Source organism: Bombina bombina, chromosome 4 (genome assembly GCF_027579735.1).
Source record: "Bombina bombina isolate aBomBom1 chromosome 4, aBomBom1.pri, whole genome shotgun sequence".
Taxonomy (NCBI): Eukaryota; Metazoa; Chordata; class Amphibia; order Anura; family Bombinatoridae; genus Bombina; species Bombina bombina.
This window is the reverse complement of record NC_069502.1, coordinates 609141542-609169398: the sequence shown is the minus strand read 5'-3', so window position 1 is coordinate 609169398 and position 27857 is coordinate 609141542. Positions and strand designations below refer to the sequence as shown.

The 27857-nt window shown below is 35.2% G+C and overlaps 1 protein-coding gene across 1 annotated transcript in view; it reads right to left on the bottom strand.

Moving 5' to 3' along the window:
• The window catches only part of SOBP (sine oculis binding protein homolog), a 343381-nt gene that overhangs the window by 20713 nt on the left and 294811 nt on the right, over positions 1–27857 (bottom strand). The window contains exon 6 of the mRNA XM_053710599.1: positions 4608–6559. Coding sequence (XP_053566574.1) covers positions 4610–6559 — 1950 coding nt within the window. The 3' untranslated portion in view covers positions 4608–4609. The remainder of the gene's footprint in view (positions 1–4607; positions 6560–27857) is intronic.

Sequence of the window (27857 nt, the reverse complement as noted above, 5' to 3'; positions counted from 1 at the left end):
TTGTTTTTATACCCGTGGGTTCATCACTATACACCAGTATAGCAGAGGAAGTTATTAGCTAATGGGCAATCTCTCAGTAGTGATGAGTTGTGCACAAACAAGCACTTCCTGTTAGTTTAAAAAATAAATAAATACATAAACAACTTTAAAGGGACACTGAACCCAATTTTTTTTCTTTTGTGATTCAGATAGAACATGTAATTTTAAGCAACTTTCTAATTTACTCCTATTATCAAATGTTCTTCATTCTCTTGGTATCTTTATTTGAAATGCAAGAATGTAAGTTTAGATGCCGGCCCATTTTTGTGAACAACCTGGGTTGTTCTTGCTGATTGGTGGATAAATTGACCCACCAATAAACAAGTGCTGTCCAGGGTCTGAACCAAAAATTGGCTGGCTCCTTAGCTTAGATGCCTTATTTTTCAAATAAAGATAGCAAGAGAACGAAGAAAAAATGATAATAGGAGTAAATTAGAAAGTTGCTTAAAATCGCATGCTCTATCTGAATCATGAAACAAAAAAATTGGGTTCGGTGTCCCTTTAATGTAACCTTTCATATAAAAAATTGTGTATCATGTTAAATAATGATAGGTAAGTTAGTTCCAGGTGTCTGGTAAACCATTAAATGTGATGGTTGATGGGTGAATGAAAGGTTTGGCAGCAAGTGGTAAGCTCAAAGCTTACTTTAATAAAAGTTTAGAAACAGCAACATGTTTCTCAGCTAGTACCTAGCTGTTTCATCAGGCCATTAATCCCCTCACAGATAGCAGCCTGGACCTGGACAGTTCTATTTGATTCGGTGGCCTTTGGAACTAACCCTACATAATATATTGTACTTTCTTTGCTATTTAACACACACATACATACATATACATATATATATATATATATATATATATATATATATATTATTTTTTTTATATATTTGTTGTCATTAGTATAAGGAGATTTCAAATACCTTTTTTTCATTTGACCAAGGGTGCCCCCTATCTCTTTTGGTATGTTAAATAATGATTTTCATATGCATTTTTTAAGTTTAATCTACTTGAACAAACATCTTTTGCATAAAGTTTATTAAAAGATTTTTAAAAAGCCCACACATATTCTACTTGTATACTAGCGTTTTAGTCTGTATACTATTATAGTTATATGCCTTCAGAAATGTATACTCCAAATAAAATGTTTTTGTTTACATTTGTTCACTATCGTTTTGAGAAATAATCACATATATTCTGTAAAACAAATGTCTAACAATGGTAAAGGTTTGAATTTCTTATATAAACAAATAAATCCAAAAACTCAATTTCATGATTCAGCTAGAGAATACAATATTTTAAAAAGATTTCATTTTACTTCTATTATCAAATTTGCTTTGTTTATGTTATTCTTTGTTGAAGAGATATCAAAATTCATTAAAATTATAGTAGAGTTAAAAGTATGAGATTAAAATCCTCCATATCGCAAAAGTAAATCAATAGAAATTATTTCAAGGCAATTAGCACATCTAGGCAAGTATCCCCGCTTGCCTTTACCCAGTAAAACTCCATATACATTGTTACCAATGCACAAGAGGATTCTGGGTAAGATATGCAAATTAGATATGCAACATCTCAAACATTTTGCTTCAAATACTGTGTTAACAAACAGCGGTCCCCTAATGGGGTGAGTGAGCTTATTGTACCTTACTGTTTCAGCATCACTTCTTTGCATCTCACGTGCAAGCTGCAGGGTCCTGCACCCCTCAGAAAATGTGAACAATATATATAGACAGCAGCACTGTGAAATATCTTCAAAAGATTATTTTATGTCAGCATAGAGGGTAAAAATACAGTACTGTTCTATGCTGGAATAAAATAACCTTTTGGAGTTATTTCACAGTGCTGCTTTCTTTATATATTGTTCACCTACTGTTTTTCAACAAAGGATACCAAGAAAGCAAATACATTTTTATAATAGAAGTAAATTGGAAGGATCTGAATCATGACAGAAACATTTGGGGGATTATGTCTCTTTAATGCTGACATTGCAAAAGTATTCAGAAATGTTCCAATTAATCCTTCTAGTAAAATCATATATATGAAGGGATTTCCGCTTTACACCAAAAGAATGAAAATGGTGACACAAAAAGTGAAGAATGGGTGCAAATAATATGTGGAAAGAAAATGAGATAATAAATAGAAGATAGAGAAATGAGGAGGGAGAGCAAATGAATGAGAATGGAAAGGGTAGTGATGCAAATTACATGTATCCACCAATTAGCAAGCATAACCCAGGTTCTGAACCAAAAATGGGCCAGCTCCTAAGCTTTATATTCCTGCTTTTAAATAAAGATAGCAAGAGAGCAAATAAAAATTGATAATAGGCGTGAAATAGAAAGTTGCTTAAAATTGCATTCTCTATCTGAATCACTAAAGATATAGTGGGGTTTGGGTTTAGTATCCCTTTAATTAAAAAATACTTTATTGCTAAAAAAAAAATGCTAACCGTCATCTAAACCTTCAGCGAGTCAATCTTTTTGCTGGAATTTCTGTGAAGCGCAATAAAATGAGATACACCTGTACTGAGGAAAGAGAAAGGGAGTGTGGAAAATAAATGAGGAGTAAATGAGAGATGGATGGAATAGCAAAACTAACAAGGAAGAAGCAGGAAAGAAGGAGATAAGAGCAAAAGAGAGAATGAGTAGTGAAATGAATGAGGGTGATGTAGAAAAAAGGAAGTGAATGAATGAGCAAGATAAATGAATACGACATATAAATGAGGAAGAGTCAGACAAATGAGTAAAAAAAGACTTTTGAGAAGGGGCGTAAGGAATTGAGAAAGATGAATGGGCCACGGGTGTTAATGAGAAATGAAGCAGTAAGTGTGAAAAAGATTAAAGAAGTGAATATAATGAACAAGGACGAAATGGGAAAGACGTATGAGGAGAGAATGCAAAAATGGATTGAGGTGGAAATAATGACGGAATAAAGAGGAAGAAGAAAATAGTGAGAGAGTGGGGAAAAAAACAAATGAGGACGGGATAATAAAGTAAATTGAAGAGGGAGTAAGAAACAGGGGGGAAGAAAAACAGTAAAGAAATAAAGACAGAATATGAGGACTGACAAGTATGTAAGAAGTGGGGGGTAAGAATAGAATCTAAAAGGAGAAGAGATAGGAGACAAAATGGAAACCAAGAAAAGAGCAAGTAAGAAGAACAAGAAGAACCAAGAGATGTGAGAAGAGAAATGGGGACAGTGAGATTGTGGACTGAGAAGGAATGAGAAAGAAAAAGTACAAAACATCACCTTCTCTTCAAAGGAGCATCAACATTAGGCAGCAAAATATTTGTTTTTTCTGTATAGCTTACAAATATCTTTTGTATGTTATTTAAAACTGATGAACATAATCTCACCTAGTATAGCCATAACAACATAAACGGGCTAGATTTATTAAAGCTGAGGCGTACAGGGGCGCGTATATGTTCACTGGGTCCTGATATTCTATTTTGTGGCACTAGAGGTCACGCAATTTAATTTACTTTGAATAACACTGCTGCAAACACATTGATAATCATGAAAGGTCATATCATTTTCCACTGAAATGATATATATGGAGCAGTGTTTTTTTAACAATAACCCTAAGAAGGTAGAAATTTAGAAAAGTATTGTTTAGCTTCATCAGTGGTTTAATGTCTGTGGGGATTCATACACTTGTTCTCTTTCAGGAAATTCTTTAACCTTTTCCTGTATGGGACACTTGAAAACTCGTGTGGAGAAACACTGCATTAGAGGAAAGGACTGTCCATATGCAGCATTGATGATATAGAATAAAATGAAACTATTCAATGTAAGTTTAATTATTGTCAGTAATAGTATATAATCTCATATTCAATAATTCTAAGAATAATAATTTAAAGGTTATGGAAGCTGTAGATAATAATAAATACAATAAATATACAAACATTTTGTCAAGGTATGTTAACACTACTAATTTACATAAGTTGACGAACTAAAAATACAGATTTTGCAGTGATAGCTTTCCTTCTAAAAAAAGTAAGGTCAGTCTTGTCTTTGATGAGGAGAATCACATAAATTCAAGTTCATTGTCTGTCCCTGCCTATTCAGGGTTAATATTTGGACATTCTTACAAATATTATATAGGAAACATGACTGCAGTAAAGTGCTCACAACCCTTAATTGTTTGGTTCCTTTATAAGAGGAACATCCCTCTGGATTATTATTATTGTTTTTAATCTTCCTAATATAAACTTCAGTATTGTGTTAGTATCCATTTAGATAGGACTGTTAAACCCCAATCATTAAGGGCTACAAACAGTGGATTAATTAAGAATATCTCTGCTTGAGAATATGAGAATATGTAAATAAATCTGATTATTTAAACGGGTCTCAAGACAGATTCTTTATTTCTTTGTTAGATCAGCCCTTAAAAACCCCCTGGAGTTTTAGAACCCTGATTGATCAAATATGGCATCAAATAACTAAAACAATATATAAATATGTAATGAAGTGCATAACTGATTACATACAGAGTTTGGCCTAGTGCCCATCATTTTATTTAACATCAACGTTAACATTGCAATTAAAGAGATGTGCAATAGTTCAACAAACCTTTACTTATTCTGATTTCGAATACGGAGACACCTCCTTTTTAGTGGTGGCTCCAAATCGTCTGTCCCTGTGGTGAGAATTGGTGTTGACACTATACATGGTGAAATTGCAGTCTTTTCTGCTGGTTTTGGCACAGGCTGGATTACACAGCCTGTTTTAGGCAACATCCGCAAAGCATAAGCATGGTCCTCATCTGCAGGATTGTTTAAATTAGGATCTTGCTTGTCCCCAGTTGTCAGAGTCTCTTCTACAAGGCTCTTCTTGCTGACTTCTAGCTCTATATGGCAATTTGAAGCACAGTTGTTTTCTTTTACAGATTCCAACTCACTTACTACTGGCTCTTTGTCCAGCAGAGTCTTTTTCTGCTCATGAGTTTTTTCTGAGTTTTTAGAACCTTCTGTGCTTTTTGTGCCATTAACAATAACATTGCAAACTGCAGTGCTGGTTTCATGTCCTGAAGTGCTGGAGGCAAGTGAAATAGGACCACAATTGTTTGAGTCACTAGGTGGATATGTTTTTGTTTCTACTGGGCTACATGTGTCCCTGCAGTCACTACAGTTTTTTATATCTGAGTTACCAATAGTCAAGTTTACAACACTGTTAGGTTCAGGTTCAAGTTTCAACTGAGCATTAAAAGCTCTGTGAATTACATTATGAAGTCTAGATCTGTGTGCCACAGTTAAGTCAATAACTCCATCCTGTGGAACCTGAAGTATGTTTGGGATGCTAAGTTTATTATTTTCTGGGCTAGTTACTCTCACTGTCAAATCCACAACCTCAGTTTTAGGATGTTCCTGGAGAACTGGAGTCTGGAGAGAAACCTGCCGTGAACCACCAGGTGAGGACTCTGAAGGCTTTAAAGACCTTTGCTTAGAATCCTTTACGGGCAACACATTTTCCTTTGGCTTTGCCACAGGTGTCTCACTGGATGAGCTTGGAATGATGCTTTCACCATTACTGGAAAAGTCACTTGGGGGTTTGGAATCAACTGTATGTGGAATGGGAATAGGTATCGGTATAGGAACAGGTAGGGGGACAATAACAGGGTATGGCACTAAAAGGGTAGGTGGTGGCACCAATGGGGCGAGTGATGGCAAACCAAAATTTACCATTTGTGGCATATGCATAGGGCCATTTGGCATCATACCCATAGGGGGGAAAGGAAGACTAGGCAAAGGACCTCCAGGTGGGTGTGGTGGAAGTAATCCTGCAGGATTGCCAGGGATTGTAGGTGTAGTTGGTGGATGAATATGGGGTGATAGCATTGGTCTATGCATAGGACTAGAGGAGGGGCCCATAACTCTAGGAGCACCTGGTGGTGGTCCCATTCCAGGAATCATTGGGTTGGGTAAAGGGCTATTAGGATTTGAGCAATGAGGACCCCTAAGAAAAGGTGGCCTTATTTGTTGCATAATTTGCTGCTCCATAAATATAGGCAAAGGAACAGGTCCTCGATTTGTCATGATCATGGGAGGACTCCTAGATGGCACACCCATGGGAGGCACAATACTGGCAGGTGGAGGAACAGGAACTGAGGGAATATTTGGACTTTCATTCATAGGAATGGACTTGGGTACAGGCGTAGGGATTTTAGTAACAGAGTTGTTGGCAGTATCAGATGGGGAGGCAGTGGTAGAGGCTGTTGATCCAGGACCTTGAATTTGGCCAGAAGCAGACACTGGGGAAGGAATCTTTCTACGAGCATCTGTCAGTGGTATATTCCAAGAATCTGGAGTAAGCAGCTGTATCCCGGTGCCTTCTGTTTTATTGTCAACTGGAGGATGTAATGTGCTACATAGTCCAGCTGGAAGGTTGGCTTGTGTTTCTTTGTAAAAAATATCCATTTTATATTGATTTAGACACTTGGAACTGCAGAACTGAAGCCTCCGTTCCCCATCCCCAAAGTCCAGATATTCTTTAGTATGTCTTATATGTTTACACCAGTCACATACCTAAAACAAAGTGAGAAAAAAATATATTTTTCACCTTGAAACAAAATGACAGTATAATGTGCATTACCTTTTATAAAGTGCACAAACTTAAGGCAACATACAATATTTAAACTTTTCAGTACACAATAAATAATAGGAATATGAAACAACATATTGACATTTATCAGTATAAAATTTTAAAATGTGTTGCAATTAAAAATTGTAAAAATGGCACCTTGCATATCCTATATCTCACTTGGCTCAAACCAAAAGATAAAACATCTAGAGTCAGATTACAAAATTGCTGTTATGCGAGCGCGATATTTGCGCTCCACTCAGTAATACCAGCGTAGGCAAATGCGAAGTGACCTTCCATAGGCTCTGTTCTTATGCCATCAGACATGACAGAGAACCTAGCATAGTGAAGAGGGTAAGTCGCACAGTGATGGGCAGCAAAGTGTAAATATATATATGTATATGAATATACAGTGCTGTTTTTTTCTAACACCCCACACCCGCTGACTTTCATCCCTTAAAACTGCTTGTGAAGCTATTATTTAAAAAAATAAAAATGTTACACTTAAAGGGACATTATACACTAGAGTTTTCTTTGCATAAATGTTTTGTAAATGATCCATTTATATAGCCTATACAATTTATTTAAAAAATGTTTTTTATAGTTTTGCTTATTTTGAAATAACATTGCGCTGATTTTCAGACTCCTAACCAAGTCCCAAAGTTTTAGGAGAATACTGATGTATACCAACTCCAGCTTGTTCCTGTTTGTGTAAAGAGTCTTTTCATATGCAGAGGAAGGGAGGGGGGTTGTCTGCTATTTTTGTTATAGAATCAATTTGCAGTAAGTGTTCCAGCTAACCTTTTCAACAGTGCTAAGTTTCTAAGTAATTTTTTAAACGGTTTTATAGTGGATTTTTAGATCAGTATCTGTGCATATTATTCATTATATTAGTGTCTATTACATGCAGTTAAATAAAAATTGGTTTATACTGTCCCTTTTATTTTGGGGGAAATTGGGTGACATTTTTAAAATTAACCAGAGATCTGAGGTCTGGTTAATTTTTGGAGCATTAATTGCTACCGCAAGCTCACAGTAGCATTAACCAGCCACTTGTAACGGCTGGTTAGTTATCGTGCACCCGTAAATGGGCGAATTTGCCGTTTACAGGCATGTGATAAATTAGCGCTCCACTTGTAATCTAGTACTTAGTGCATATTAAAAATCTATTAAAATAAAAGGCTATTTTCCTTTGTCAAATTGACTAAAACTAATTTCCTTGACTTTTGTCTCTATTGTTTGGTAAGACTGAAATATACAATAGGATTATTTATTAAAATCTACTGTCTGCATATCGAGTGCAAAAAGCAGAAGCTGCAAAACAAACTAACTAGATGCATCAAAATTATCTTTTATCAAACTCCTTTGATAAACAGTTCTATGCAATCTGCACACCGATTTCTCAAATTGGAAACATTGATTAACAGGCTGTAATTGATCATCTGTTTACACTACAGTTGAATTCATACATTTTCAAGAAAAGTTACGTAGTAAAATGTATTCTGTGTACTACATATTAATAAAAAAATATTTGATGTAAATCTGACGTTTCCCTATAATAAACTCACTAAGTGCTAAATTGTGTTCATCAACATCTTTAATATAGTTTACAATATTAAAGTGTAGTAAATTAAATATGCAGTGTTTTTGTTTCTTTGTTTTTTAATTTTCTTATGGTGCAGAAAAGCAATTCTTTTTCATTCAATTTTAACTGAAATAGATATACCACTAATGACCACGTTTCATGTACCATGTTCCTCAGTGTGTGTGTTTTCAACAAATTGATGATTTCATGATCAACCTTTTGTGTGTTTAAACTTGTAACCTAGAACTACTTAGTCACAAATACTAGAAGGAGAAGTTAGACAATTTGCAATGTTGATGGGAATAGGAAGTGAAATGATTGGCTATCAGTTCAGTAGATAGCCTGTATTAATTCATTAAAGGGACAGTAAAGTCAAAAATAATCTTCCATGATTCAAATAGAGCAGGGTTCTTCAAACCACGTGTCAGGACTCATTAATGGTTCACAACATCGCGTTTACTGGATTGGGATTGTGTGTGTGTGTTATAGGAGAGTGTGTGTGTTATAGGAGAGTGTGTGTGTTGTATGAGTGTGTGTGTGTTGTTAGGGAGTGTGTGTTATTACCTTTTACAACACTTTCAAGCTTGACTACAATCAGGAATAAAGAACAAACACATTTTAGTCGCTTATTACTTCAGAAATGTAGTCACTTATTACTTCAGAAATTTAGTTACTTATTACTTCAGAAATTTAGTTACTTATTACTTCAGAAATTTAGTTACTTATTACTTCAGAAATTTAGTCACTTATTACTTCAGAAATTTAGTTACTTATTACTTCAGAAATTTAGTCACTTATTACTTCAGAAATTTAGTTACTTATTACTTCAGAAATTTAGTTACTTATTACTTCAGAAATGTAGTCACTTATTACTTCAGAAATTTAGTTACTTATTACTTCAGAAATTTAGTTACTTATTACTTCAGAAATTTTAAGACCAAGCATAAAAATAGGTATGTGGTATCATGGCACTGGATTTTGGGAAAAAAGGTTTGAAGAACCCTGAAATAGGCTCAGGTGTTGGAAGCTAGCTACTGATTGGTGGTTGCATATATATGCCTCTTCTCATTGGCTTACCAATGTGTTCAGCTAGCTCCCAGTAGTGCATAGCTGCTCCTTCAATAAAGGATACCAAGAGAAAGTAGCAAAATTAGATAATAGAAGTAAATTTTTAAAATGGTATGCTCTATCTGAATTATGAAAGAAAAATTTGGAATTTCATGTCCCTTTAATATAACCAAACAAATATTTGCTTAGTATTACAGCATGAGCACAATGATCAATATTCATAATACTCAATCATTTTACTTTTTTTTAAATTCAAACTCTATAAAGGCATTTATTTTTTTTTAAACCGTCATTAAAGATTTTTATTCCATGGCTTTTGAGATATTATTGTGATTTCATTAAAGCATTAATTTTGCAACACCATCAGTTCTCCCAGATGGTAAGACATGATCTACAATTCAAATATGATTCCTGTTTGCACTAATGCCTTTCCTTCGTATGGCATTTTGAACAAGAATTAATATCAGGACTCTTGCCATTGCTATAAACAGATAAACAGATGTCAGCAGTTCTCCTGATGTCTTGGTTTTTTGGATAGGATAAAATAAACTTTTTTTTTCTCGCGCATGTGTGGTGTGGTGTGAGTGTGTTTTTGCTATATAAATTATTTTCAAATCAATCCAACTCTAAATTAAAGGGACATTGAACTCAAAGTTTCATTACCCATAATGAGTGCAAATTAGCGCTGACACTTGTATGTTAACTTTACAAGAAGTACATTTTTTCACTCGTCGGGTAGTGTGCGTATTACAAGTTGAAAGTAAAAAGTTTTACAAAGTGCTAACCTGATGCTCCCAAAATAGACGAACTTTGAATAACGCAAATGCGTTAATTTACCACCTCATAGAATTCAATGAAGTATAAAAAAATCCTTACTTACGTGAAAACTTGATCGCATGTGTGCTAACCCAACATGAAATATGAATATTTTGCATTCCAATGTTCTTCATATAGAAGAATACATTCTATTTATTCTTAAAGGGCCAGTAAACCTATAAAATAATGTTATATAATTCTGCACATAGTGCAGAATTATATAACATTATATTAGCGTTAGCTTTATACAAGCTAATATTCCCTGTGAATTTTTATAAAAAAAAGCCTTTTTTTTCATACCCGCTCTCTGTGCTCTACTGAGCGGGTCTGTTTTTATCACAGAGCGCATCTGGCCTGCTGTCTAGTCACAGCCCGGCCCGACCGCACCATTATACTCAGTGCAGCTCGCTCCCGCTGTCAGACAGAGCAAGAGCGAGCTGCACTGGGTATAATGGCACCGGGCTGTGACTAGACAGCTGGCCAGATGCGCTCTGTGATAAAAACAGACCCGCTCAGAAGAGCACAGAGAGAGGGTATGAAAAAATTTTTTTTTTAATAAAAATTCACAGGGAATATTAGCTTGTATAAAGCTAATGCTAATATAATGTTATATAATTCTGCACTAATACAGCCCAGCGCCATTATACTCAGTGCAGCTCGCTCCTGCTCTGTCTGACAGCGGGAGCGAGCTGCACTGAGTATAATGGCATGGTCGGGCCGGGCTGTGACTAGACAGCAGGCCAGATACGCTCTGTGATAAAAACAGACCCGCTCAATAGAGCACAGAGAGAGGGTATGAAAAAAAGTCTTTTTTTATAAAAATTCACAGGGAATATTAGCTTGTATAAAGCTAACGCTAATATAATGTTATATAATTCTGCATGATATTTTGGTAAAATATATATTTATACCTATATATATATATATATATATATATATATATATATATATATATAAAATTATATATGGGTATAGATAAATACAGGTATATATATATATATATATTTAAAAATATTTAACACGTATTCCCCTATGTTATGTGAGTCACCAAGATCTGAGGGCCTGTTATGGAACATTCTTTGGGCAGGGGGTACATGGGCTTACAGATACCCAGAGACTGCATGGAAATGTGGAATTTTATATGCTGGACACCCCATGTACTCTCATAACTCTGTCTTATGTCCATGTCACCCTGTATCCATAAATACAGGATGGGTACAGGGTGTGAGTGCCCCTTGTGGGAGCAATTGTGACTCTATAAACCAAGTGGGCATAAAGGACTTAAGTTAATAAGAGCTGTTTTTATATTTTGCAATAAGATGTATTTTATTTACGTTTACGATCTGATTGTGTCTCAGGAGTCTGTCTGGGTAAACTGATTGTGTTCCTGTGTGATTATGTTAACTAGACTGCCCAAACTCAGATTGTCTGAGTAAACTTTCCTCCCCAGTTAATTAACTTGATATGTTAATCTGTTTTACCTGTGAATAGACAATTGTTAGAGGATTGCTTTACTGTTTAACCAATGCCCTCTGTAACCTGAAGCTCTGTGACTCTGGAATGCCAGGGTGTATAAATCTGTGTGCTGCTTTTAAATAAAGTATTCATTTTTGTGTTCAGACCACTGAGTGTTGTCTCAGTTCTGTTCCCCTCCATAACTTTAGACTGTGGTCAAAGTGAGATACCAGGAGTTATTGCTCTGGATAAAGGGATGTCCAGGACAAGGGAAGTGTTCTGACAGAGGTACTCATTTGGGGTACCAGGAGGTCCGTCACATTTGGTGGCAGCGGTGGGATTGATTTATTGTCCTGCTGACAGAGGAGGAGCGGCACTGTCACCCGCAGCTATGGAAGCGGAGCAACTATGGTGAATGCAGCAAGTGCTGACCCACCTTGATGAACCTGTTTCTGAACAGGACAAGCTGGGTTGGAGGGATGTGCTGCCTAGCTATCAGTCCCTAAGCAGCACTACAAAGATGCGCCAATGGCAGCCAGTAAAGGATCGCAGCCAGACGATTATAGATGATGCAGAGGAAAAATTCCCCAGCAGAGTGTGGAGAAGGTTGTCAATCTATGGAGCCAACCCATCCGAAGCAGCAGTCCGGGTAACATACGCCAAGGTGGTGAAGCAGATCACCAGGTTTTGGAATATTCGGACAGCTGAGATGCTGGGATCAGATACCTCTAAATGGGAAGTTCTGATATGGGACTTCGAGCGGGAAGTCAAAGTCGCCCTTGCTGTTTTAGGAGGGCCAGTTCAAGAGGAGATGTGCCTGGAATGGAGAGCCCTGATTCGGCTAGAGATGTGGGAAGATGCACTGGAGAATTGGTATGGCTGCAGAGGCAAAGTCCTGCCCTCCCCAGAACAGAGCTTCGGGGACCAGGTAAACTTGTGGCTCTGTTTACTGAGAGGACAACCCACAGGTGAGGGGATAGCCAAAATGAAGTGTCTGGTGCAAAGAGAGGTTGAGCTTGAGGATCGGTACAGAGTGTTATATTGGTTTGCAGACAGGTGGCAGTCGAGGGCAGAAACGCACTATTCCCCGGAAGGTGATGACTTTGGTGGCCCCGGCTTATTATGGGAAGCATTTGAGGAGAAAGTTGACTTTGACAGTCCCGAGGGATATTGATTCTGGGACATTCAAAGCAAGAGGCAGGAGCTGTTACAGCCATCAGAAGCGCTTGCCTTAGAACCTGACCTGACATGGCTTATCTATCAGGAATAGTACCTTGAGGTGGATTACCTAGAACTGCTGGAAAGTGGTCTTTTACTTACTTCAGAGGCAGCTGATCTAGTGGACTTCATATCCATGGATGTTGGTCCGGGAGGTGTGGATGAGACAGTGGTCTCCACACGTGGAGTGCAGGGATATGGGGAAGTCGGCCAAGATCCCCAACCCCCTGGCATGGGGACCCTAGTCACCCTGTTATCTCCCCAGCTGAACCCATAGATTGTAGATCTAATTGACTTTTCCTCTGAGGTGTCAGATGCAGATTACCCAACAGAAGAGCAGGCAACAGGGCAGAGTGTTGTTGGCCTCTGCCCACCCCTAACCGGCACCCCAGAAAACAGGAATGACAGCCTCGCGCTGGCAGAGGGACAGAGAGATGCCGGCCTGTCTCTGCAAGTAATGGCAGATTCCTATTCAGTACAAGTGAATGGGACTACAGTCTCCACCCGTATTCTGCAGGGATGCTGGACAGTTGGCCCAGATCCGCAACAGCATTTTGGAGTCAACCCAGCCACCCTGTCTTCTCTCCAGCGACTAAAGGGACTCCAGGGAGAAGGGGCAGTCGGCACTTCTCCCCAGCAGCGGGTATGTTCTTTGAGAGAGGCAGAAGTTGGCCGGGTGAGTGATGTTCTTTTTGGGACAATTTGTTTGGGGTACTGTGTGGATACGGGCTTTGGGGGAATGGATCTACGGACTAACTTCGAAGTCAACCCGTCTGGGGTCTCCTCCTGTGTTAGTCTCCTTCCGAAGGGGTAGATATGTGACATGAGTCACCAAGATCTGAGGGCCTGTTATGGAACATTCTTTGGGCAGGGGGTACATGGGCTTAAGGATACCCAGAGACTGCATGGAAATGTGGAATTTTATATGCTGGACATCCCATGTACTTTCATAACTCTGTCTTATATCCATGTCACCCTGTATCCATAAATACAGGATGGGTACAGGGTGTGAGTGCCCCTTGTGGGAGCAATTGTGACTATAAACCAAGTGGGCATAAAGGACTTAAGTTAATAAGAGCTGTTTTTATATTTTGCACTAAGATGTATTTTATTTACGTTTATGATCTGATTGTGTCTCAGGAGTCTGTCTGGGTAAACTGCTTGTGTTCCTGTGTGATTATGTTAACTAGACTGCCCAAACTCAGATTGTCTGAGTTAACTCTCCTCCCCAGTTAATTAACTTTAATGTTAATCTGTTTTACCTGTAACTAGACAATTGTTAGAGGTTTGCTTTACTATTTAACCAATGCACTCTGTAACCTGAAGCACTGTGACTCTGGAATGCCAGGGTGTATAAATCTGTGTGCTGCTTTTAAATAAAGTATTCATTTTTGTGTTCAGACCACTGAGTGTTGTCTCAGTTCTGTTCCCCTCCATAACTTTAGACTGTGGTCAAAGGGAGATACTAGGAGCTATTGCTCTGGATAAAGGGATGTCCAGGACAAGGGAAGTGTTCTGACGGAGGTACTCATTTGGGGTACTAGGAGGTCCATCACACCCTATATGAAGAACATTGGAATGTGAAATATTTACAGTACATACATAGTTAAACACTTTATTAAATATGAATATTGCATAAATATGATTTTTTATGTTTTCAGCTACTTTAATGCAAAGGGCTCAAATGCACTTAAATATATGTCTATATATGTATACATATATAGTCTGTAAATACATACTTTATATACACATATAAATACATAAATACATATGTACACACACACTCATATATATACATATTTAGACATGTATTTAGGTATATGTATATCTATGTTAAAGCCCTTTGCCTGCCTTTTTTTCCTCTAACACCTGAGACCTCATACCTTTGAGTCCTTATAAACTTTTTAATAACAATTTTTATCAGACAGTGTTAATATAAGTGTAATTGTACTTTTAAATGTATTTTTACTGCTTTTTGTGCAACTATTTAGTTAAGAGTAACAGTTAACCGGAGTTCTGAAGTTAGGCTATCCCAACGTGCGTTAAATTCAAATGCACTCAAACAAATGCATTTACTTTTATCTTGTAAAAAGTGCGCTACTTCCAACGTGATTAACCCATTTTCGCTCGCTAGAGTTAGTGCGCCACTCGTAATCTAGCCTTTAAAAGGCATTCAAAGAGGTATGTCCTTGGATTGCATATTAATGCACATAATAATTATTATTTTTTTGGGCCAGAGCTTTATAATGCAGTGATTTATTTCAGATGAATATGTAAAAATATATTAAAATATGTTTCAGGAGACACGTACATCATCTGAAGTTTAGAAGTTCCGGATTAGATCAGATTCACGTTGTTCACATAAAAGTTCAGTAGACACAGACATAGGGCTCTATTTACCAAGCAGCGATTATTGCTTCGGAGGTTCGCCTGAAACTATAGTTACTTAGCAGCGGTCTTAAATAATCCCAATCTGATCCGACCTATGATAAATTCATTTTTGAAAATACATTTCTGAAGTTTATTTTTAGCACCTTTGTAGGTACTTGTTTACTAACATTCCAGGCCACCAACCTGACTCAAGCTTCTTTTTTTTACTTATTTGTCTAAAAGGATTACAGATGTCCGCCATACTGAAAGAAAGCATAGTGCACTCCAATACGTTGCTTTAGAAATGTGATTATAATTACCCACCATTCGGAGGCACCACGTTTTTAATTAGTGGCACAGGAGTGTACTTTTCTTTAAAAGGAGTGGGTGGTAAAGCATCTGATTGGCCGTACCACCCGTCCACACATAAGCTAAAAAAAAAAATAATTTGAATGGGAAATCTTGAAGGCTAGTAGACAACCACCAAAAATATTATTTAGAAATATTTTCCTAAATTTGTAAAGATTTTTGCTATAAGTACAAGTTGCTAGGTTTACAACAATTATACAGTCTTTTACATTACTTTTTATCATACAATAAACCCTTCATTGGACTGTTTCAACAAACTATCTTCTTTATTCTTACAGTTTTTATAGACATATGCTTGGCTATTTTACACTAATATTCTGTCTAGCAGAACAAAACCAGAGTGGAAACATGAACGTCCTGTAAATTTATCATGATTTTCACAAAAATACTGAACACTTAAATGTCCCTGAGTGTTAGTTAAATGTAAAATGTATTTTATGCCTCCATGCATTTTATATATGGGGCAAAAAAAGAATTGATGGGCAGTCAATGAGGTCAAACACTTCTGTTTATCTGTGTTACTAGAGGCCAAATAAGTTACATTGTTATAATCTGTTTGTTATTGGCAGCAAAGGGGTAAAATGACTGCTCAGATGTGAAAAAAATACATTGTGGGATCAAGAGTAGGGGCCAAGATAGAGCTTTTGAGGAAGTATTGCATGAAACTACCCACCATTTTGTAAATTAATTAACACATTGTCCAGTGCTTTTGTGGAGGACGTCATCTGGCAACACTAAACATAAACACACGTTTGGATTTACAGACTGCTATATTTGTAAACAGCATTATCAGTAAAAAATATATTTAATTGAACTATGTTCATTCATGCTAATAATGCCATTAAAAAATGATCAAATTAAAGGTGCAACAGTCAGCTGTTTATTTGTTGACTGGTATAAAAGGGCATCATTATAAGATGTATTATAGTTTTGTGTTTTTTTGTTTTTGTTTTTTGTAAAACAGATGTTTCTATACTGAGGGTGAAAACCCCCCAAAACATTTTCCTTTCTTTTAATGCTTGTGAGTTGTTTCACTTTTAACCAATAAAGCCATGGGAGATCTGCTTCTCAACCAATGAGCAATCAAGACTTAAAGGGATACTAAACCAAATTTTTTTCTTTAATGATTCAGACAGAGCATGCAATTTTAAGCAACTTTGTAATTTACTCATATTATCAATTTGTCTTCGGTCTCTTGCTTTTTTTTATTTAAAAAGCATGAATGTAAAGCTTAGGAGTCGGCTCATTTTTGGTTCAGAACCTAGGTAGCGCTTGCTGATTGGTGGCTATATAGTTTTGACAGGTAAATAAAAAACTAAGGGGCCTATTTATCAACCTCCATATGTTTTTCTGGCGAGCCTTGTCTCTTCATTTGAAAGCTGGCAAGGTTGTTCTGATTTTATTTCTTCATTTCTTTATTTCTTGTTAACTGTTTTAAGTTTAGTTTTTTTGGGTATATTTTAGACTGTTTTATAAAAGGTGTTTTTTAATATTTTAATTTGTTTGTTGTGTAAGAGGTGAATGGTTACGAGATAGATGCTGCACCATTGATCATAGAGAGTGAATATGATGAGATACCAGTACAAATCTTTATGAATTCTGCAATTTTCTGCAAACTATTAATTTCACAAACTGGTTTAATTCTAGGCCAATAAGGAGGCAGACAGCAAATTTGTGATGCGCATCAATCAAATGTTTCAGCCTGCTTATTACGGGGCACATCAATTGGCTTAATCTCAACTAGTAAAGTCCCTGTATTAGTCCTGCTACTACCATTGTATTCATTCCACAAATCCTGCCACCTAGTAGAGATATGTTCCTCTCTGAATTGCACCTAGACCACTCTAGGTCAAAAGAGCAATGAAGTTATTAAGACAGCGCATGCTGCTAGTATTCTGTAATTTGTGGAGGAGGATATAGGCATCAAAGTTGTATAAATATATTTCATATGACACAAGGCAGGTTTGTCTAGGGCAGTAACAATGATAGACAATATTTCTGAGCAAAAATGGCAGCACTTCCACATGTCAGATATGTTCACATCACAAGTATGTCAGAGACAAGTTTCAGGCTAAAAATTGTGCATAATGTCATAGTCAATTGTTTAATATTTAGTAGATATTTCAGTGTATTACATCAGCGTGGCTACGCAAGTATAATGCAAGCCATTTAGATAATATATTCAAGAGGCATTTGAAATGCTTCTTTTTGCAAAATATATGCCAGTGTGTCTGTTAAAAGTTATCACTGATAGAATAATGGCTTTTAACAAGTGTACAGATATAGAGCTAGGTCTCTGCATTGCACATACCACACAACCATATCACAAATGTTACAACTTGCGTCAGATGAAAATCATGGTACAAAAACATTTTAATCAACATCCAGTAACATCTGTGTTTCCCATTAGTTTAAATTGGAAGAGCAAAAGGATAGAATCTAGGAACGTTTTGCTATGCCCATAATCTCTCTGTTATACTGCTGTAGGGTAAAACTGTACATAGATGCTTAAAGGGACATGAAACCCAAACAATTTATGTCATGATTCAGATAGAGAATACAATTTTACAACAACTTTCCAATTTACTTCTATTATTTTTGCTTTCTTCTCTTATTATTCTTTGCTGAAATGTTTATCTAGGAAAGCTCAGGAGCAGCAAAGGATCTAGGTTCTAGCTGCTGATTGGTGGCTGCATATGTATACTGATTGTTATTGGCTCGCCCATGTGTTCAGTCAGCAACCAGTAGTGCATTGCTGCTCATTCAACAAAGCATACCAAGAGAATGAAGAAAATGTGATAATAGGAGTAAATTAGAAAGTTGCTTAAAATGACATGCTCTATGTAATATATAATATAATATATGTAATATATCCTTTTAATTTTAAAGAAGAGTAAAGCCCATTTATTCCTCAGTTAACTCTAACTCTGGATCCCGCCAAGCAGCTAATAACCCTACCCATGACATCGCATCAAAATGATCTGCCCCCCTTTCCATGACACCTGCCTATAGTTAACCCTAACAGAACTGGTCCAAGCCCCACTAGCCAACCGAGTGTCAACAAAAACCTCCACCAACTAGCTGTTCCCTCAAAACAATGCAGTCCTCTAATATCTAAAGATACTCTTATTAAAGGGACATGAAACCCACATTTTTTCTTTAATGATTCAGATAGAGAATACAATTTTAAACAACTATCCAATTTACTTCTATTATTTAAGTTGCTTCCTTCTCTTGTTATCCTTTGCTAAAAGGTTTATCTATAAAAGCTCAGGAGTAGCAAAGAACCTAGGTTCTAGCTGCTGATTGGTGGCTGCATATATATACCAATTTTCATTGGCTCACCCATGTGTTCAGTCAGCAACCAGTAGTGCATTGCTGCTCATTCAACAAAGCATACCAAGAGAACAAAGAAAAAGTTGATAAAAGGAGTAGATTAAAAAGTTGCTTAAATTTGCAGGCTCTATCTGAATCATGAAAGAAAAAAATGTGGGTTTCATATCCCTTTAAGAACCCTTCCTACAACCCCACATGTGATACCATAGTATGCCCAACACGTTCCCTGACAACAGAATCCCCATAATTGATTCTCCTAATGTATGTCCACCCATAACAACTAAAGTTCCCCTTCTATTTCTAGGTCTCTCCTCAAGAACCCCCACAACACCCACACACAAACTATCCTGAAAAAGAAAATAATGTACCTCGCTAAATTTGTTATCCTTGTGGTTCTTGCCACAAACTGAAGGTTATACAGTGTTCCTCCTTCTTTATAGATTGTGTACAGCAATCAGAATAGTAAATCAAATTACATTGCAAAAGTTCATTGTCAAATCTAGACCCCTCTAATGACTGGCGAATCAGTGTAGGAGGGGTCGTGAGATGTTAGGATTTATTGAGGTAGGACTAAATTTTGACAATAAGCCCGCCCACCACAATGCGCTTAGGTTAATCGGATCAATCTGGATTTAGTTGAATGTGGATATTCTGAGAGAGGAATTTAATAAAGAGACAAGTGTACAGTATAGAAAATGAAGGGAAAAGAGAAAATTGATGTATTTATTGCAGAGAATTTTCATATTTGGGTACTTCTGCATAAACATGGAAGTCATCTGAAATATTACAGAAATGGTAATTAACATGTTGACTATGGTAACTTGTACATTAATGCTACAAGGAATTATCTGTTAACGTGACAAAAAAAAATAGAAATATTGAAAGTTTATAGCTAGAAATCAAATTATTGTAGTCATTACCAAGCTCCCATTATATATCAAACTCTCTTGCACTCCAAATGCACATTCAACATGTGAGACATTTATTTTATTCTACACATTACATTCAACTACTTCCAATTTCTCAGCAGCAGTTACACAATGAAAAAAAAAAAAGATTTGTATTACAGCTCAGGCTATTTATATTGCAGTGGCGTTTTGCCAGTGTAGTACTTATACGCTGAATGGGTTTGATCTCATTCAACTTCTTTCCTGTGAAACAGTGTACGATGGTAAACCACAAAGATATTGCATCAGCAGAAATATTACTCTTTTGATAAAAAATAGCCTCAAAGCTCTGATAGCTTGTTTTATTCTTTTCTTCCAAACTAATCAAATCTTTTAGGCTTGTCAGTGTTTTTAAAATAATATAAATGGCTTGTCTTTTATCTGGGAAAAAGGTCTGTATTTAAATCAGTAAGAATGTATATTTCTAACTGAAGACAAGGCAGTAAATGAATGAGATTAAACTGTTCTATAGTATTGGTTAGTTGTAGTCCATATTTAGATATAGTACTATATGAGTTAATAAAAAAAACAGGAAGTATACTTCTACATTGTATATCATTCATTTGGATAGCAGTCCCTTTTCTCAATGACTATTTTCTCTGTCCCTCTCAGACCATAAATGACAAACATCTTAATGAATGGCTGTCAAATTTTAACTGGACAACCCCAGCTGCACACAACGCCAATCACTGTTTTTCACTATGTATATTTTTCAGACTCCTTGAAAATGTGATACCTGTTTAAAGGGAAAGTCTAGTAAAAAATAAACGTTCATGATTCAGATAGGGCATGTCATTTTAAACAACTTTCCAATTTACTTATATTATCAAATGTGCTTTGTTCTCTTGGTATTCTTAGTTGAAAGCTAAAGGCTCATATGATCATTTCTAAGCCCTTGAAGGCCGCCTCTTATCACATGCTTTATTTTATTTTCACAACAGGGGAGTGCTAGTTAGTTCATGTGAGCCATATAGATAATATTGTGATCAGGCCCATGGCTTGTGGCAGACACTGCACTAATTGGCTAAAATGCAAGTCAATAAATAATACATAAAATGTCATGTGACCAGGGGGCTGTCAGAAGATGCTTAGATACAAGGTAATCACAGAGGTAAAAAGTGTTAGTTATGCAAAACTGGGGAATGGGTAATAAAGGGATGATATATCTTATAAAACTATAAAAAATATTTTGTAAACTGTCCCTTTAATGTATGTATTTTATAGATAATTAAAGGTCCATAATAATTGACCTAATGCTGCATATATAATAATTCATAAAAGTGTATTTAATAGTTTTGCATGCTTTTTTTAAATGAGTATGTTTCATAATAGAAATCTTACTTTAATGTTCATAAAATAGTCCCAAGCGAAGGCTATCCAAAGCACCCCAGAAATGGGCGTTTTTTTTATTTTCCCATGTCCAATCAGCATTGGCATGACACGGGAGTGTGCGCGCAAAAGCGTGTCAGTTTTGGCAAACTGCTACAATGGAATTATAATAATAAATAAAAGTTATCCAAAACAAAAAGTATATGAGAGTTGAGATGTAAATGCCATATATCAAACACTCAGCTCTCAGGACGCTTCAAAGGTTGCTATAGCAACCATTGGTGAGCCGCTCACTCGTGAACGTGCAGGGGCAGGATAAGGTTTTGATTGGCATAGCTACAATATAACTGTTTACTAACTACCTAGTTAAAATAAATACAAACTTACCTGTGAAATAAAAATAAAACCTAAGCTTACACTAATAAAACCTAACATTACTAAAAATAAAAAACCTAACATTGCTAAAAATAAAAAAATAAGATTACTAAAAAATTAAAACTACATTTGCAAAAAAATAATAAACACTAAAATTAAAAAAAAAAAAAAGGTTTTGATTGGCATAGCTACAATATAACTATTTGCTAACTACCTAGTTAAAATAAATACAAACTTACCTGTGAAATTAAAATAAAACCTAAGCTTACACTAATAAAACCTAACATTACTAAAAATAAAAAAACCTAACATTACTAAAAATAAAAAACCTAACATTACTAAAAATAAAAAAACTAAGATTACTAAAAAATTAAAACTACCATAACAAAAAATAACAAACGAAATTATCCAAAACAATATCCCGTTTAAAAAAATAAATAAAAAATAAACACCCCAAAATAAAAAAAAAACTAATTTATAATAAACTACCAAGGGTTCTTTAAAAGGGCCTTTTGTAGGCCATTGCCCTAAAGTTAACAGCCAATAGGATTTAAGCAGCTCTTCAAATCAGCCAATAGGAATGAGAGCTGCTTATGGATTAGGTTTTTTTATTTTGTGGGTTTGGGTGGGTTGTAATGTTAGGGGGGGTTGTTTTTATTTGTTTGCAAAAGAGCTGTTGACTTTAGGGCAATGCCTGAGAAAAGGCCCTTTAAAGGCCTTTGGCAGTTTATAATAGATTAGGTTTTTTTATTTTGGGGTGTTTTTTTTTAAAATGGGTTATTAGAATAGGAATAATTTTTATTATTTTGGATATTTTCGTTTGTTATTTTTTTGTAATGGTAGTTTTTTTTTTTTGTCATTTTAGTGTTTATTATTTTTTGTAATTGTAGTTTACATTTTTTAGTAATCTTAGGGTTTTTTTATTTTTGCAATCATAGGTTTTTTATTTTTAGTAATGTTAGGTTTTATTAGTGTAAGCTTAGCTTTTATTTTTATTTAACAAGTAAGTTTGTATTTATTTTAACTAGATAATTAGTAAATAGTTATATTGTAGCTAGCTTAGGTTTTATTTTTATTTCACAGGTAAGTTTGTATTCATTTTTTAATTGGTAGTTAATTAATAATTGTAACTTTAATTTAGGTCTATTTTAATTATGTTAAAGTTAGGGGTGTTAGGTTTAGGGGTTAATAATTTAATTTAGGTTGTTGCGATATGAGGTTTAGTTAGTGTTGGCGATGTTTGGGAACGGCGGTTTTGGGGTTAATAGGTTTAGTTAGTGTTGCCGATGTTTGGGAATGGCGGTTTTGGGGTTAATAGGTTTAGTTAGTGTTGCCGATGTTTGGGAATGGCGGTTTTGGGGTTTTAAAGTTTATTTAGTTTTCCAGTTAGTGTCAGCAATGTCGGGGAACTTCGGTTTAGGGGTAAATAGGTTTAATTAGTGTTGGTGATGTTTGGGAACGACTGTTTAGGCGTTAATAGGTTTAGTTAGTGTTGGCGATGTTGGGGAACTGCGGTTTAGGGGTTAATAGGTTTAGTTAGTGTCGGCGATGTTGAGGAACTGCGGCTTAGGGGTTAATAGCTTTATTTAGTGATTTAGTTGGTGTTGGCGATGTCGGCGAATGGCGGTTTAGGGGTTAATAGGTTTTTTATTTTGCAGTGTTTTTTTTTTTTAAATGTGGTATTATAATAGTAATAATTTTTATTATTTTGGATAATTTCGTTTGTTGTTTTTTGTAATGGTAGTTTTTTTATTTTTTTGTCATTTTAGTGTTTATTATTTTTTGTAATTGTAGTTTTAATTTTTTAGTAATCTTAGGTTTTTTTATTTTTGCAATGATAGGTTTTTTATTTTTAGTAATGTTAGGTTTTATTAGTGTAAGCTTAGGTTTTATTTTTATTTAACAGGTAAGTTTGTATTTATTTTAACTAGGTAGTTAGTAAATAGTTATATTGTAGCTAGCTTAGGTTTTATTTTTATTTCACAGGTAAGTTTGTATTAATTTTTTAATTGGTAGTTAGTTAATAATTGTAACTTTAATTTAGCTCTATTTTAATTATGTTAAAGTTAGGGGGTGTTAAGTTTAGGGGTTAATAGTTTAATTTAGGTTGTTGTGATATGAGGTTTAGTTAATGTTGGTGATGTTTGGGAACTGTGGTTTAGGGGTTAATAGGTTTAGTTAGTGTCGGCGATCTGCGGTTTAGGGGTTAATAGCTTTATTTAGTGATTTAGTTGGTGTTGGCGATGTCGGCGAATGGTGGTTTAGGGGTTTATAGGTTTATTTAGTGATTTAGTTAGTGTCGGGGAACTGCAGTTTAGATTAGAACAATGAAAAATTCCAAATATGAATAATAGATCTGAAAATTCAGAAACTGATTTATTAATTTTTAGAATGTTTCGGGATTTTAGTTATGGAGCCGATTCGGAAATTCGGATGCATTCAAATCTCCCAATCGGCCAAAAGTCGTTCGGAAAAATGAATTTCGGCCGAAACGCACTTGTCTAATTAGAATGAAATAAAACACCTGCAAAAAATTCTTCTGAGAAATGTTACCATATCTGTGATACATTTTCTTGTCCTCATTGTTCCTTCAGCATACCCAGGTAAACAAGGTACACATGTATCTGCTCAGAGTGCTGATTATGTGATACATTATGTCACCACTTACACTCAGAACATACGCACTTGTCAGATGTATGTGCTTGCATCTTACTGGCTAAGGGAGCTGTCACAGAATGTATCATAAGCTTTCTTAGAACCCTTTTTTTTTTACAAAGTCTAAAATGCTTTTGACTTTTAAATAAATGTAATCTCAAGATTTAAATGCATTGCACTCAAACCTCAGTTAACAGAAATTTCACAGAATAATTATCACTGAACTATTACAGCACTGACACAGAAACCATACACTATACTATGGAAATAATATTTATGAATTATAATAATAATAACTGATAATCCCATTAATATCATCTTATACCTTGTAAGTACTTGGCGGTTTACAAAGTGTGATTGAAAATGTTTCTTTGATATTAATGGTAAAGTCATGTGATCAGTGACCTTTTCAATTTGAGCAAGCACTAGATTCCATACATTCTCTGACATTTTAGTTCCACTGTATTTCTGCAGCATTTTACACATTTTATAGAAATAACATGTGTATCATTATGAACAACACAAAAGAACATCTCTCAGCTATATTCAAATTCTAGTTTATCCTTGCCTCACTTTATTCTCAATTAGTGTTTCTGTCAGGAACCTCTCTCAAACGTCAGATACTCGTAAATCGTAAAAGAGCATTTACTATTTTTTTTTACAGTGTATGCAACCTGTAAGCCATGAACATTATCTTGTATATACTCTCTGTGCCAGTGGTAATGTAATAAGTGTCACCTCCAACAAACAATCAGTAAATGCTTGGGCATTTGTTTTACAGTCATATGCTTGTTACATGTAAAGTAATTATTACTTAAACTGTGACTGTTTTCAAGAAACCTTTTTCTATATACTCAGATCGGCAAAATGTTTCTATTAAAGCTAACACTTGTGTAGAAATAACATTTACTTAAAGTTTAAATGCAATAATAATGTGCATTTTATTTTGGCTAAAATGTACCTGTAAGCTTTATCTATTCTGTAGGGGTTTTTTTCATTACATTTATCCACAAATGAGTTCTATTTGCAGATAATCTTCCCTGGGCATTTTTTACTTTTAAAAATATTTAATTATTTATTATACAGCTGATTACTGTAATTTTTCAAAGGCAGATTATTTATTTGAGATTACCCTGACTTCACAAATTGTTATAAAATTAATTTGCTATTTTAAAATGTTACAATCCCAAAAAGACATAATTTTTAATTGTTCTAGTTGTAAACTAAATTAAAATCTATGATTATCTAGAATGATAAGGTCTTTCTGCACAAACCTTGCATAAGGAATATTACAAACTACAGTGTTATAGATCAGCTTTGATGCTTTCTATTTCTCAAGCTACTGGACAGATTAGATGTAAATTGTCACATTCTTACAGAATAATGCAGTCATTTTAATTGTAGAGCTGTTTAAAACCATCATATTAGCGCTGCAGAACCTGTTGGCGATCTCTACAAATAACTGATAATAAATAAATAATAAATAAATCATTGTTATATAGGAAATGTTCTCTTTATACTTCTTAATAACTCAAAAACAGATTTATTAAAAAATTGTCTATATGTACAGCTGTTACCAGCACTAACTGCACATTTTTAGCCTAATTTGTACAGCCCTTCAAATTAAAACATAAACTGGATATACTGGATGTCTATAAGTTTGTTCTAAATTATCTACAAAAGTTGTACCCTTTGTAATTTCAATCTCATTTTGCAAGGTTGAAGGCTGTCCTATATACAGCTGTGTGTGTATTTGTGTGTGACATGGCACTCGTGGGCTCTTTAGAGCAACTGACACCAAAATAATTGCAATAATGAACAGAATTATATTGGTGCACAGCTGATTGTAGCTGAAGTTCAGTTTTTGCCTTGGGCATGGCTTGCAGTTAATACCACTGCAACATGGACCAATTCCCAGTGAAATAACCATGTTCTTGTTCAGAATACTTCAAATGAAAAATATATGTTGTAACTAGGGCGCATATACAGTTACAGCTGAGAGGGAATACAACAACCCCCCCCCTCAAATACAGTTCTGTTATATAAATATAATCTGTATGTTTTTTTTTTTTTTTTTTTAAATGAATGCATTTGTATTGGTATTTGATGTATATGTAGTTTCTCCTTAAAGGGATATGAAACCTAAATGTTGTCATTCATGATTCAAATAGAGCATGCAATTTTAGGCAACTTTATAATATTCTCATTACCGCAGTACCGCTTGCTGATTGGTGGCTAAATATAGAATGGAATTAGAGGAAAAGGGGACAAAATAAATAATAAAAGTATATTGTAGAGTTTTTTTATATATACAATTTATAATTTTATATTACCATCTCAAAATGTTTAATGCCACTTTAAAAAACATAATAATAATAAAAAATTATATATATATATATATATATAAAACGTCATTGCCTCGGCGAAGATCAACCTTCTGAGCGGAATTTCACAACAAAGTAGACATTGTTTGTATCAAAACAGTCCTCTGTTAGCGAAGGCGTTTGCTGTGCTTTAGTTCTCCTTATTCCTTGTATTTTCACCCTTGTTTTTACTATTACATTTGTATGAAGTATTCATCTGAATCTGCCTGAATTCACTCCATATATACCTGCTTGGGGTATCCTATGCACTCCTGCTTGGAGTCTCCTGTGTGCCTTTATATCTAGAGCTTGATGTGAAGCGCTAGAATATGTGAGTATATTACTTAACACTTGTCTCTTTGAGGTTCAACACTTGGAGATCTATGGAGACCATCCTCTTCAATCTTGCACAATATTGTGTTCTGGGACTGATTACCCCCACTTTTTATGCACATATCCTTTTTAGCACTAACATGAATGCTGTACACAAATAAAGGAAGGATTTATTTTATACTTCATGACTGAAAGTCCCCTTTATTTGTTGCACTGGTAAATCCTAGCGTTTCACAAACGCTAGGATTTACTATCACTTTAAGTATCTATCAGCTAGATAACGAGTTTTGCGTTACATCGCCGACACCTAAATTATATTTATTAACCCCTAATCTGCCACTCCGGACATCGCCACCACCTACATTATACTTATGAAACCCTAATCTGCTGCTCCCAACATCGCCGACACCTACATTATATTTATTAACCCCTAATCTCCCTCCCCCAATGTCGCCGCAACCTACCTACATTTATTAACCCCTAATCTGCCGCCCCAATGTCGCCGCCATTAACTATTAGTTATTAACTATTTAATAACCACCTAGCTAAAATAAATACAAATTGACCTGTAAAATAAAACCTAACCTAAGTTACACTAACATCTAACACTACACTACAATTAAATAACTTACCGAAATTAAATACAATTAAATAAAATTAGCTAAATTACCAAAAAAACAAACACTAAATTACAGAAAATAAAAAACAAATTACAAGATATTTAAACTAATTACACCTAATCTAAGAGCCCTATCAAAATAATAAAAAAAAAACCTAGCCTAAACTAAACTACCAATAGCCCTTAAAAGGGCCTTTCTTTCATGTAATTAGCAAGAGTCCCTGAGCTAGTGACGTATGGGATATACATTCCTACCAGGAGGGGCAAAGTTTCCCAAACCTCAAAATGCCCATAAATACACCCCTCACCACACCCACAAATCAGTTTTACAAACTTTGCCTCCTATGGAGGTGGTGAAGTAAGTTTGTGCTAGATTCTACGTTGATATGCGCTCCGCAACAGGTT